General features: G+C 36.3%; 1 protein-coding gene across 1 annotated transcript; it reads right to left on the reverse strand.

The window, feature by feature from the left end:
• Positions 1–15: 15 nt before the first annotated feature.
• Positions 16–13,256, reverse strand: LOC113227385 (phenoloxidase-activating enzyme-like). The gene is made up of 9 exons (XM_026460279.1): positions 13,220–13,256; positions 13,080–13,130; positions 6,855–7,009; positions 6,227–6,387; positions 4,502–4,659; positions 2,987–3,149; positions 1,821–2,035; positions 870–1,024; positions 16–557 (listed from the first exon to the last, which is right to left on the reverse strand). Exons 1-9 carry the CDS (start codon positions 13,254–13,256, stop codon positions 291–293), a joined length of 1,362 nt encoding a protein of 453 aa, XP_026316064.1. The 3' UTR covers positions 16–290.
• Positions 13,257–15,045: the final 1,789 nt, after the last annotated feature.

Genomic DNA, 15,045 nt, shown 5'->3' on the forward strand with positions numbered 1-15,045 from the left:
GCTGCCTTGGAACTTATACTCGTCCGGCAATTCCTTGCTTTCCAACTTCTGCAATAATGTACGTGCATTATGAACTTTGGTTTGTGTACGTTATATATTTGTTTTACCAAAACTTTATTTTTCTTCTCGAGATAATTATGTGGGAAATTTTTAGTTAAATAAACGGCGAGTCGACTGCGTCGCCTTCGGCAAGGTGAAGTAGTCTACCAAAGGCGGCAGACGACTCGGCGATAATGGGCTATTAGTCAAGACGTGTTCAAATTCAGCAGGAAAAATCGCAATCTAAAATCCTATGGTCTAATAGTCTGACGTATCCAAGGATTATATTGGTACACTTTCGTATAAACACCAGGCACATTCTCCATCCCACATGGAGTTGGTCCAAAACTGACAATCCCCACAACTTCAAAGAACTTGTTTCCTTTAGGGTTCTCCCACATGAGAGGACCTCCCGAGTCTCCTTTGCAGGAATCTTTTCCCTCCTCACCACCAGCGCACATTTGACCCTGCCAGAGGTCGACTTTGCGGCGGGGGACGGCGTACACGGGTTGGCAATCCTGTAAAATATAGGTAAGTTTTATGGATATGTTGTTTGGGAGTGAAAACCTTACACGTCTAATAATTGATTGTTTCTTTTTTATACAGAATACCTCGGGAATGTTGATTTTGATCTTGCTCATTGTGTAAAAATGTGTTTCTTGTTAAATGCACAAAACTATGATCACCACACAGGCTAATGAAATCTCTCGTGGGCAATATTGCGAACAATCAGGTCCGTGTCAGGTTCTTGTACCAGCAATCGAATCCGGTGCCTCTAATAGGATGTATATAGTTTTCAATTGTCGTTAGGGATATCAAATCGCACTCACAGAATAAGACACAAACGGTAGCTGCACATCCAACTTAACGTTACTCTTGCTATGAGTTTCATTGACAGCGCCCCATCCAGCCGCAATCATCTGCCAGCCGACAGGTGGCGTCAAGGTCACATCGGATGTTGGTAAGCAGATTGGACGAATAAATTCTGAAATGAGGACACTTTATTGCTATGTTTGAAAAACTCAAAGCCGCTATTACATATAACCAAAAATTTAGTTGAAGGTGGTTGATTTGGACAGCAGCATGTAGCAAATGGAGTAATTGGGATAGCTCAGTTAGTGTATATGCGATTCGCAAAAATAAGGTTATAATAAAATTCTCAACATGTTTGTTGAGACCAACATGATTAACTTTGATGATTAAATATCACTAGTTTTCAAGTTAAAGGAAATTATGGTAATTTGTCAAAGACAAGATTGACTCTTGGATATGTTAAGCCTCACGGATGATAAACTACATAATTATATAGCTAGTGTTGGGTCATGGAAAAATGTCCATTTTGAAAAAAAAAAAACAATTCCAATATTTTTCCTTAATTTTTCACATTTGACGTTAACACCTGTCAAAAGTTAAAGAGGTTTTTTCAATGTTGTGAAGTAATTTAAAATCTCGTTTTTCTTTACGTGACTTTTAACTATACAAATTTGTTTTATAATTCACGCCATATAAAACTTCGAAAGATGTTTCTAAACGTAGAACATAATATGAGCCTTCGGAATTATATTGTTCGGGAATTCTTCCGGTAAAATTTCCACTATTTGAATTTTTTCTGTCATGTCACATGCACACAATGCCACAACGATCTGTCCTGCGCCGCCGCTTGCATCCAGTGGATTCCCGCTATACTGTAATTATTGCCATTTATAAAAACTTTCTTTTGATTAAGCCACACAGAAACGCTCATTAAATATGGTAAATATTCGGTTATAGTTACAACTTACCGGTGTAAGGCGCCGATTCCCTCATCCTGATTAAGGCAATATCATGTCTTCTGGTCGTTGTATCTTGAGGCTTGTAGTCCGGATGTGGGATGACCTTTTCAATAGGTATGATGACAGGGCCTTTTGTGCAATCGTCACCACCTGAAGAAGCAGGTATGCAGTCTGCCTGGCTGACGTCATTTGATGTGTCATATTCGCCTAGACGCACGTTACGGCTGGAATAAGTTAAATATTAATCTTTATTACAATGCCACAAACATGAGTTACAAGCATATACCCAAAATTACAATAGATGGTAAATACTAAAACGCGAGTAAAGAAACAAGAAACAGAAGATCAAGCACATTTAATTCAACAAATAATTTCAAGTATGGATCTAACAATGAAGTAGCAATAATCGCACACACTCAACAACTAGGGAAACTCTGCGCCGCGGGTGCCATGGACACACACATAAACAACCACAAATTACACCCAAACGTACGAGAGAAATAAATGTAGGCCATACAAATATTTCTTCCGGCCCGGGAATCGAACCTGGGATCTCTGCGTGGCAGTCCGGCATGGTAACCGCTCGGCCACGGAGGCAGTTAATTGAATGTCCATTACAACCTTTTGCAGTTACAACTAAACAAGTTCGACAAATAAATCATCATCAACAACCCTTGAAACATTTCGCTGGGCACGGGTCTTGTCAAAGGTTTGATCTATATTCCGCCACACCTCCCAATTAGGGTTGGGAGGAAATCTAGACGTAAACCTGGAAGGCTTGCGTCTAAATTTTATTACGTTTTATATCATGTTCTCCGACGCTGTCAGCGAGAGGTATTTACAACTAAACATTAACATAGATTTACGTATCTTTGAAATTGTACTCAAGCTGTCACAGAGATTGGTTTCGTCGCTCAACCTAATTGAGAACCAATCCGAGTTTAGCAGCGGAGGCAGTATGTTATGTATGTGGAGGTATTATGTTTTTATTAACATGATTTTATTCTCATTCTTCTCTTTCATATTTGAAGAAACTTTTATAAGTTTCTCACATGTGGCGCTGACTTCAAAAAAGGAATTGTTGAATAATAATGAAGTAAGCTTTTTCTTGAGGGCGATGCTCATCAAGAGACTATCAACCTATCTAAGATTCTTTTATACACTTGGTCACTTACGGAGTACCAGCACGAAGCACTGCTCCAACAACGCAATGCCCAGCAGTGAGTACGTATCGGTCGCTGATAAGAGCCCCTCCGCAGAGAAGCTTGATCTTATTGTTCTTCGAGTATTCGATGAGGACTAACCAGGGATATTCGTCTACGCCTGTTTCGGTGCCGCCTGAAATATATAGAATCGTAATGTATCGAAAACTGAGACTTATGATGACTGGGTCAGTTTTCAGGTAAGTACATTAGACTAGAAATTAAAGTATCTATCTATTTATTGCACTTGAACTTGCACTCCGTAAATAGGTTTTCTGTATGGGATACGTATTACATCTCTACGACTAATGATAAACTCCGGGCATTGGGAGGAGGTTCTGGTTCCGATTTCTAAATTCAATTTTAAAAATGAACTTTCTAAATTGATACGATGTTTGTGTTTTGGGCAGTTTCCCCTTCTCCGAGTGGAGTGTTGCTCAAATAGGTCCTTCGTAATATAATCGACAGTATCTTTATATTAAAACATTACTAACAGGAGTCATTACATCGACGTTTGGTCATCGTCCTATTTAAAAGTCATTTAAGATTCATAGTCAACTCCTTGACCTCTTTATAGCTGCTCTCTTTCACGTTCTTCTTTATTTCTTCGCTTTACGCCTTTCTTGGTTTTCTTCTCTTTTTCTTTGTATCTTTCTCTCAATTATTATAACTCTCACAAATTCGTCATTACGAAACAAATATCCAAACATTCTTTTTTTTACAAGATGTTTTTCTTACCTAACTCTTTTTAATTGATATTTTCTCAATCCGTTGTTTGATCATATTATCATAATACGAAATATGTTTAACATGTTGGTTATCTGATTTAAAATCAAGTTTTTACTTTGACAATCTTCTTCTTGTTGCGGTGTCATCTCCTACTGGAGGTCGGTTATCATTAGGGCTATCTGTATTTTAGACACAGCTGCACGGAATAAGGATCTTGTGCTCAAGTTGAACCATGACCGGAGATTCTTATGCCACGAAGTACGCCTTCTTCCAGGTGGTCGCCTTCCCTGTATCTTTCCTTGCATAATTAGCTGGAGCAGATCGTATTTATCATTACACATTATATGACCAAAGTACTGTAGTTTGCGTTTTTTGATAGTACTCAAGACCTCTTATTTCTTATTCACCATCTGCAATACTGTTTCATTGGATACTCTATCCATCCACGATATTTTTAAAATTCTTCTGTAGACCCACAAAGGCTTGTAAGCGGTTGCTCATATTTTGAGTTAAGGTCCAGGATTCTACGCCATACAGAAGTACCGAAAACACGTAGCAATGAGCCAGACGCATCCTGGTAGAATCTTCAAGGATCGATTGCAGAGTAGATGACTCAACTTTAGAAATGCGTTACATGCTGGTTCTACTAATCGACATTTGATCTCCACGCTATGATCACATTGGTCTTCGTTGGAGGTCACTTTGACAATGTGAATAATTAAATTGGAATATCACGAGAAATGTATAAGTAATACGTACCTATAATCCTGTCTGGCAAAGCAACATGCTGTCCACAACAGCCTGAAGCAGGGTCAGGAGGCGCAATACCAGGTTGTCCATTACAGACGGTGTTTGGTTTAAAGCTCAGGTCTGGAGGTGGACCACAGCACACGCTGTAGGGGTCAGTGGTTTCACATCTGGAAATTTTGAGATTTATTTTGTGTAGAGGTTCATTCTAAGGAGGCAGGCCGGGCCAGTTTCGTGAGATTGGGTGTCTGCAATTTCTAAAATATTTTTCCTAAAGTTAGACACAAATTTGTCAATCTTTTGAAATAAAAAGATGATAATATTATGGCAAACTCACTTTGAGCTCCTAGAAAATTCGCACTTAGTCTAGTGAGAATAGGCTTGGAAGTATGGAAGGTCGCATGGACGTTTGACAGAGTTTGGTTCTAGGTAATAATGTACATACTATTGTCGTTGGCCTCATCTTTAATTTGGGATTTTAAAGATCTTTAGATCCGGGGTAATCTCAGTCTAATTTAAGTTTGATGGAAAAACAGTTAAGGTGATGGCTAAAATCTACATTTTAAGGGAAGTGTGTTTTTAAATTTGAAATAACTTTTTTGTTTTTAACCGACTTCAGAAAAGGAGGAGGTTCTCAATTCGTCTGTATGTTTTTTTTGTATGTATGTTACGCGATAACTCCGGTATTTGTGAACCGATTTTCAAGATTCTTTTTTTGTTGGAAAGGGGGTACTTCCTATTAATGTAATTAATTAAGGTAATTTTGAACAAAATCATCTACCTCAAAGAGTGGCTGTTCTCGCATGAAGATTCATTTTTATAAATAGCGCCTAACTTTAATTTAGGAGCAATTACTTTAATGGTTGATTTTGCTATTTCTCTAACTCAAGGCATTTTTCTTTCAATATACTTTGAGTAGTGAGAACCGATTTTTATTATCTCCTGTATAGTGGCGAACTAGGGGATATTTCAATAAAACTTAGCAAATAGACGTAATTCTACGTACTTTTGAGGTTGTTTTTTTAGTGCTCTGTACTGATCACTATTAAACATATTATATCAATAATGATTAGTTTACTTGACACATATAATCCTCAACAAAGATTAAGCTGTGGTAGGTTTCATAAAATAGCTATTAGGTATAATTATTATCACTAGAAAACCTAAACTAGAATTTCTCTAAATCTCCAGTAATGAACACCAATAATCCACTAATTATCTAACCAGGAATCGACAGTTACCAATAATGAATACCTAGTAATTGACCTTACCATACAAAACGTGTTGCTATAACGGAAAATTTTGCCCTAAATCTTATTAAAAAATAATTTACGTCACTGGCGTCGGTCACTGGTGCTACCACCATACGAGACAAAAATATATCTATACTGTATTTACATACATGGCGTGCAAGAAAGGAGCCTCTTCACAATGGCATATGAATTGTGTTCCCAGTTTATCTGGCGCACCACCCTGTGCAACAATCGGCGAATACCGTACGCCGATAGGGAAATTCTTTCACCAAAATAGCAAACATAACAAAAAAAAACTTAATTTGTTGTATAAATAAGTCAATACCGTCAGATCGGGACTATTGCCGTTTTGTGGCATCTCTGTTTTTGTTTACCAAGATATAAAAGAATCCTCAGAGATTAAATTTACATCAGAATGTGAAGATACAATTAATATCCTTGGGAGACGCATGTGTTGCTGCTATGTAATTGACACTGTTTTTACCTTGAATTCTGAACGAAAGTAATACTGTCCTGAGAAACAGGAGGTTTGAGGAAATTCGCGATGTGGTTGCAGGAGTGAAGGTTTATGCACTCGCCCTGCTGGCCGTCTGGCGTGAAGCACAAGTTACTTTGATCAGATTGTTCGAATGTTGGACAGCAAACCTGGAAATAAATAATGGTTTTTTAATTAATTGCCTTTTTGTAGTCACTTTTTGCTTCGTGACGGTAAAAAAGATACAAATTGCCTACACAACTCTACAGGGCAGGTCTAATTCTTCTTTTCAAATAGTGGTTGTAGCTTTACTGCGGTCGCCAGGCCACTTGCCAAGCGTGGCGTTGGCTAATCGTGTTTTCCTGAAAAAACATTGTATGCTGGTGTTATGTTTATGCAGTATCACTACTGTTATGACCTTTGACACCGGTTTGCGATGTACGACTAGCTGGTTGACGTATCTGTTTCTTTTTTCAGCTGATATTGCCAGACTGGTCTAAAAAAGACAGCCTCTACAATGACCCTCTGTTATCAACTTTGCCATAACGATGTCCGTCTCTTTTCGTCAATCAATATCATGATGTCGATTGCTTAAAAAAGTTCGGCTTCTAAGTTTTCGAGTAGTGGTTCCACTTACCTTTGGTGTACTCCCATCAAACCCGCAACTAGAGCGTCTCAAGGTATCAAGCTCTTTGTGAGATTTATTAGGTTTATTCACGATACTTAAAAGTTCGCTGCAGTCGTACAAAGATATACATCTGCCCGTACCACTCGATGGCGTCGTGCATGACTCTGGAATGAATAATAAAGTTAGATTTGCTTTGAAAACTAAAGACTAACACGGTAATTCGAGGGGAATGTATACTCTGATCGCGTGATCTGTTGCTAAAGGAAACGGATAAATTTCAATGTGTAACTTTTATCACGATATCGATGTCGCAACCGATCGCCTCTAAATATAATAAAATGAAGTACAGTATTGTTAGTAGTAGTGTCATTATTTTATTTAAGAGGTTTTGTAGCGAATCGGTAAACACAATTTATGGCACAAAATTATTAATAAGAGTTGTATTTTTTTACAAATAATATATTATAACTTACTGTAGTAATTGTTTTGTAATTTGTTCCAAAGAAAAAAACTGAAACAGTATTAAATAATATCGTGATCTGTTGGGAAACTATTTGAAATATTTTTTCATGTGAATCGAATCGCGCGATCGGTTGCGATAAATTGTACGGAAAATGGGTGATGGAAACTGATATCGTGATCAAGTATGAACATTGAAGGTTATCAGTTTCCACTACCAACCGATACGCGATCAGAGTATATATACCTATCCGACTCCAGCTTTCAAAGCGATACAAATTTCAAGCTATTCGATAAAAATATATCGTATCGTACGGAATTTCGGTGCATTCGTAATTTTTTCGCAGGGATTTTCAATTACAATCTAGAGTTTCTAGAGAGCGCATTGAAACATAAAGTAGATTTTGGTTAAATTTTTGTGCACTCTGATTTTTGAACATTCCAATAATTTTAATGTGGATTGAAAAAACGGAGTAAATTGATATGTTACAAGATTATGATGACCTTCTTTGGAGTGTTAAATACTGATTAAATGTACAGTTATCCATGAAACATTGCAAATGGACAGTAGAAATATGGTCAGTCAAATTATAAAAATGTTACAGGCGGCTGGTCTGCGTTAAGTCAAGAAGTGCTTTGGAATAAAAAATATTTCCTCAGTGGGACAGAAGCCGAAACCTATAAAAATATTAATAATTTGACTTGATTGGAACTGATACACATGATAGCACGATAATAATATTTTCAGACGAAAAATTTCGTTGCAGTTAGACACCACCATGCAGTAATAAATCCTCCCTTATACACAAAAACTTAAATAATGCCAACACCAAAAGCACAATGTACATGCAAGCACAGAATAACCCAGTAAAAAATAGGTGATATATATTATTATACATTGTGTTATTAGTAAATATACTTGAAATATGTACATAAAAGTTGAAGACAGTGTTTAATCTACCAGAACAGAAATGTTATATGTATACTGTGCGTATGAGTTCGTAGTTGTTAATAATGTTATATTTGATATATAAGATTGTAGAACTGACAAATTTTACAAATAATTTATTTATTTCGTAATAATATTTGATTTTTTTATAATATTAAGTGACGGGACGAACAAATCGTCCGCCTTATGGTAACTACACGCCTCTCCGTAACAGTTGCAGTGCCACTCAGAGCTTTAAATCGCAAAGATCTGAGGGGCACTGCTACTGCGCCCGTCACCCTGAGACATAAGTTGGCAAGTCCCATGTGCCTGCAATTTCACCAGCATCTTACCCTTTTAAACTGGAACACAGTAATGCTGTCATTACTGTTTGGTGGCAGAAACAGGTAAGGTGGCAGTACTACCCTGGATGATCTCTTTCACAAGGAGCTCTACTGCTACTAATATAGGAAATACTGGACTGATATAGGAGAGGTGGATGATATAAGTTCGCGGATTAAGGTACCTACTTCGCAAAAAGTCGTCATCTGTCTACTGATAACATTATAATCATAGTCTGTCTTTTGTGAAAACAGAGTAAAATGACATTTGCAATTTAGTTTTCATAATTTTTTTAGTCATGTAGTTGGTGCTGACGACATTTATATCGATAGATTGTGAAAGAAGGTAAAGTTCACAGCCCAATTGTGAATTTTACGACGTCCTAATGATTACTAATTGCGTTATTGCCTTTATTCTTATTTTGACTGTTGGACTTGTCATGTGTTGAATGACAGGCGGATTTGATTATCTATACACAATTAAAATGATTTGAAATATGTCGCCTCTTTGTACCTTTAATAGGTAGGCATATTAAATGTAGTGTATGTATGTACCTATAAACTTATAAAATTGACATCTCAAATGAACCTGTGTGCCCAGCATTTGCTCAGCATTGTCTATTCCGGAATTACGATGATTCAAATGAAACACGTTGGGCTATCTATTGCATAAGCGTAATCAATAGGCAGTCGATTGTCGATAGAATATTTATCGACTGCAATCTCTAGCTGCGTGCAAGTGTTCCCCACACTGCGCAATGAAGACTAATTTTACTCCACCTTCAAAAAAGACACTATAGTTTACACACATCGAGTATATAACCAGAAATAGAGACGAAATGTCATTTAATTTGTTTGAAAACTATTATGCCACATCATTACTACGACAACAGCGCTCTTTCTTTGAATTCGAAACAATTGACGAGTGTCGTCAATTGTTTTACTTCAAATCGACCTTGAGCGTTGCTATAATGGACGAAAATTGCAAAATTACATACTTAATTTTTGATTACCGATGAAATGTGATTCCGTTTGTTTTGTAATTAGATGTTTTGCTGTTTTTCCCACACCACCTAATGGAACAGTCCCCATTGTTAAAGATATTATTGTTATTACAATAAATAGTTAGAATATTTTTGGAATATACGGAGACGTACACACAGGTCAGTTGTTGGCGCTGTACTATTTCATTTTCTGATTTGTGATTTCAGCGCGAACGTGAGTTGATATTTAAAAGTGATATAAGGCCCATTTGCCTGATGAGCTGCCAGGAATGGATGGCCCTTATTTCGTCTCTGTTTCTGGTTATATACTCGATGATTACACATTACAATTATAAACGTGATTGAAGCATGCATTCGTCAGTACCAGAAAATTCAAAACGGAAAAGTCGTCAACTAATCTCATCGGCTATAGTAGTGATTTTCTGGGATAGCAAGGAAATTATGTTAATTAAATTATTTATAAACTTAATGCAATTTATAGTTAAAAAAAAAAACTAAAGTAAAATGACAGTTCATTGCGTAACAGTGTCGCCCTCTAGCGAACAGCTAGTGCTTCCAGTCGATAAATGTTCTATCGTCTGTCGACTAAACATTGCTTACGCTTATGCTGAACTACTTGTTTCACTAGAATCATCATCCGTCCATATTCGTCCCACTGCTGATCACGGGTTCGTTTAAATTGAAGTCTATGCTATAGTGTTACAAGTTCTTCCCAATGCTAACCACATCCTACTAAAATGTGTTATAACCGTCGCACTTTATTATGTAATATGTTAACACGTTCGTCGCCGGTTGTAAAAATTCAAAAATGTTAAAAAAATGACCTTGGCTTATATAATTGTTTTTGGTCTCATTTGTATATGTAGGTATATAAGTCTTTTAATTATTTGGCTCTATTTTGGGATTTAGTGCCGGACATTTCAACCCGGCGCGACGTGGCCTAAACGGAATAGGTTTAGGTGCCGCGCCGGCCACAATGCCGGACAAAGTAAAACTGACATGCGTCTTTTACTTTAGAATGGCATTCCACATTTCTTGCTTTGCTTACTTTGTAACTTTACAATTCAATTTGGAATTAAAGTATTTTTTTAAATCGAAATAATTTCTTTCCTCTAAGTCTAGAAAAGCAGGTTGTCATAAAAAAATCTTCAAAACCAAGTAGCAACAGAAATTCGTTACAGTATACGATTATCGAAAGTATATATGTGCGAACACACACACACGCACACTCTTATTTACAAGGAAATTAAAATGTGTGTACAGTACAATAATTTATTAATACCCAATATTGGAAGAATCACTAACACCTAAGATGCAGGTTATCCTAGTTAGGAGTTAGGGGATCATTTTTAAATGGCATTTCTTCTCTTCTTTACAACTATCGTATTATGTTCTCATATTCCTTGTTATATCATTGTTTTTCTTAATGAAATAAATTATTATTATTAATATATATAATTTACTATAAAAGTTTCTTGGTGTAAAGTTTTGCGATTTTTACTCTTTCTCGTGGGCGACAATCACCTCACCATTAATTAATTAAATAAATAAATAATAAAAATACATTTATTTATCCACATAAACAAACATAAGGGAACAATTAAAACAAAAGAACTGTAATGTCGACGAAAAGGATGAAGACTCAGAATTGCTGATTTTCAGCCTTCATCTTAAAGCTATTGCATGCATCAGATCTGCAAGCGGATTGTATACTACACCAAGCAATTAATAATAAAATTTCGCGACTGGAACCGACTAATTCACGACTTTTTCTGGGCGCTATCAGAGCTGTGATTCTCGAGATGCAAAAATGGAATAAGTTTATTTCAGCGTGGACTGTAAAACACCTTAATAACTTCAAAACGGCGTAACGACTAAATCTTGTTTTTTTACGACTAGAACCGTCTAAACCACGACTCTTTTAGTGTAATCATATCTAAGTTTGGTGTTGTAGTTCTCGAGACTGAGGAATTGTGCCGCTGGAATAAGCTTATTGCAGCGTGGACAGTAAAACACCCTTATAACTTTTGAAAGGTGGACCGAGTAAATCTTGTTTTTCGCGACTAGAACTGACTGAATAGCGACTTTTTTCTGGCTATCAATAAAGATATCAAATTTTCAAAACTCAACCCCAGCACGCTGGAATAAGCCACGCTAGTGTTGGTAGTGTATTTGCCACCGACCAATTGCTACTCGATTTCTGCATAGACAGGAGCCGTTGTTTACACCTTTTTTTTGTAATAATATACTTATGTAAAAAAAGGAAAATTTCGAATTCAAAACAGTTTAAACCGATTTCATCGTTATTCGTAGAAACTTGAAATAATGTCATACGAGAACGAGGTTATAGATACATTATATAATCACTTTTAAGCAAAATTCCAATATAAAGCTACGATTATATTTAAAAAGAAGCTTAATTATGTTATAAAGAAGGCGAAAAATATGACCAAATAACAGGAAATCAAAATTTTACAGAGTTCTATACTGCCGTCCTTATCGAGAACAACATAATCACCATTTTTAGTGAAATTGAGGTATTAACAATTATAGTTATCTGGAATCGGTGAAACCAAAGCAACAACCCCATATAGGCCGGTTTTTGTATCTTATATTGGTAAGCAAACTCAACGTAATTGAAATTTTTCAAAGAAAAAAACTTTAGATGTCATTATCTCGAAAGTTTAATGCGCTATTTATGTCTATGAGAGCAGTATAGGGACTAGAGCTGACTGCCAATTAAATAAATTAATCAGTTTGCAATCCATTTATTGAAAATATTTTTTATTTGAGTGGTTTGTATTTAATTATTAAAGCAATTAATTTAAGTTGAGCCATCTACTCTGCAATCGATCGTTGAACATCTCCACCGAGGTGCATTTGGCACGTTGCTACGTGTCCTCGGCTCTTTTGTATCAGCAACAGCTTAGAAGCCTACGAAATGCGGGTATTTGGTATACAGAAGAATTTTGACAATATCACAGGCGGATAGTGTAGAAGAAATCAGAGGTCTTGTGTACTTTCAAAAAACGCAAACTTACAGTACTTTGGTCATATCGTCGGGGATAGTGTGATATACGGTAATCTATTTTTAGCAGTCCGTAGACAACATAATTTAATGCTTACTGTGCAAAAATGAAAGCCGTGGCCATTGAAATAACAAAGTAATAACGTTAAATCCCTCTCCTGTGAAATTAGGTTTAATGCAGACACGCGTCTTTTGCTAATACTACCCCCGACTATATTATAACTGATTATGCAAAGAAAAATCCAGAGAAACGACCACCTGGAAGAGGGCGTCCTTCGTGCCTTAAGAATTTCCGGACATGGTTCCTGACCTGAGCAGAAAATCCTTGTTCCGTGCAGCTGTGTCTAAAATACAGACAACGATGATAGCCGACTTCCAGTAGGAGATGGCACCTCAAGACAAAGAAGATTAAGGCAATACTGACAGTATTATTCACAAAAGCATACAAACGCTTTCCAACTCAAGTGTGCTTACCATCCTCTGTTTGTACATTCGTTGCAGGGAATGCTATCGCGTCATTTGGACCTGCTAAAGTGCAAAATCTACATTGAGTTTCTATACTACAGTAACTTAAGTACACTTGTAATAACCTTATAAAATTGACTCCTTGTTACAGCTTGGTGCCTTTTGCGGTTGGAAACCGGGTGCCATTGGCGAAACTTCTAGCGACCGAGCTGTCAGATTGCCTCGTAGAAACCTCCTGTGACCACAAGACTGGCAGTTATTGCCAAAGAATAAGTTTAGACATTCAAAGGTGAAATGTTGTCAGCTTTCTGGGCACTATGTCACAGGGTACGGCATTCGAGGAATAATTTCTACTTATTAAGTTTAAATACTATATTATAATTATATTATATATATATTATATAATAATTTATGTTTTATTATTTTTCAATAAGCTTAATAATAGACACTTATAAGTGTCGGTATTTTTGAAATTATCTGTTAAGATATAAAGATATAGATATAAATAACGCACACACGCAACATAGCCCCGCACTAGGGAAACCCTGTGTCGCGGGTGCCATGGACACACACATAGACAACCACAAATTACACCCAAACTCACGAGAGAAATTATTGTAGGCCATACAACTATTTCTCTCGGCCCGGGAATCGAACCTGGGACCTCTACGTGGCAGTCCGGCATGGTAACCGTTCGGCCACGGAGGCAGTTAGTTTATGATATTTCTCCCTCTTGCTATCTTGCAGGCTGTTGCCAGCTTATGAATTTTGCTCTCACTGCTTTGGATTGGGTGGAACAGTATTATTGTACATTTATGTCCACCTTTGCTAATTTTTAACATATTTAATATTTCTTATGTATTTGTTTCGTGCAATAAAGAACGTATAAATATCTTAAAAATAATATGTGCGTAAGAGATTTCAAATTGTATTTTATTTACTGAAGTACTTTTACAATGAAATTAAGTAAACATTGTAATTATAATTGAATTTCATGTTAAACGTCAACAAATACAGATAAATAATACGCATTCTCCTAATACAACAATTTGCAGATCTTATTAACAAAAAAACAAAAATGAAACAATCTTACGACGCGTTACCTTTCAACATTTATATTACGAACGGATATGGAGTGGTATTCCTTGCCTGCAAACATATTCCCTGAACGCAATAACTTGGGCCTTTTCAATAAAGCGCGAGATCTCTGTGCGAGAAGAGTATTCTCGCACGAGATATCTTTGCGAGAATCTATGCGAGAATAGCAATATTAAACTAACAATGTCAGTAACAGGTACAGTATACAGGAAATGTCAATATGGATTCTGAATAACTAATGAATCTAAATTAAAGTATAATACGGCGAGTGTAAAATTCATTAATAAATATAATAATTTAATTGTTTATAATAGTACCTATATAGCGTATTTGTATGGCTACATATTGCTTAAAAAATTATTACACCATTTGCATCAAAGGTTAATAACCAATAAAGGAGTAACAATCTTTTTCCATAAACCGACACTTTAAATTTACATCATGTGGAGGTTATGAAACATTTTTCCTTATATTGACCACCGATTTTGTTTTTTCCTCAAATTTTGTAAATTTATTTTATCTTTTGCCAGTACCAGTTTTTATTTCAAAGGTACGAATAAATACTAATTAATACGTTGAATGCTGTTTGAAGCCTTAGCTCTGAAGATATATATATGATAAAATTCGCAACACTACATTTATTTACCCGCTGCAGTAGTCCCGTATCTTTTGACATTTGTTTTGATTATAGTGACCCACCCTGTCCACCTCTTGGTTATGCGGGAAAGGCAAATCTAAATGAGTACCATCTTTTCTTAACAATAGTGGCAATGTTCCAAGTTACAGTGATCCTGTTACATGGAACATTGCCAAGACTTTCTTTACACGCTCGTAGGCACTAGGAAAACCCTGCATGGACGCTCATATAAACAACGAC

Source organism: Hyposmocoma kahamanoa, unplaced genomic scaffold (genome assembly GCF_003589595.1).
Source record: "Hyposmocoma kahamanoa isolate Upper Pololo Valley unplaced genomic scaffold, ASM358959v1 210, whole genome shotgun sequence".
In the NCBI taxonomy this organism is placed as follows: domain Eukaryota; kingdom Metazoa; phylum Arthropoda; class Insecta; order Lepidoptera; family Cosmopterigidae; genus Hyposmocoma; species Hyposmocoma kahamanoa.

Coding starts and splice junctions, on each gene's coding strand:
- LOC113227385 (XM_026460279.1), bottom strand. CDS start 13,256: ATGGCACCCGGTTTCCAACCGCAAAAGGCACCAAGCT. Junction 6,388..6,854: donor TTGATGGGAGTACACCAAAG/GTAAGTGGAACC, acceptor ATTTATTTCCAG/GTTTGCTGTCCAACATTCGA. Junction 2,036..2,986: donor GTGCTTCGTGCTGGTACTCC/GTAAGTGACCAA, acceptor AACTTATTCCAG/CCGTAACGTGCGTCTAGGCG.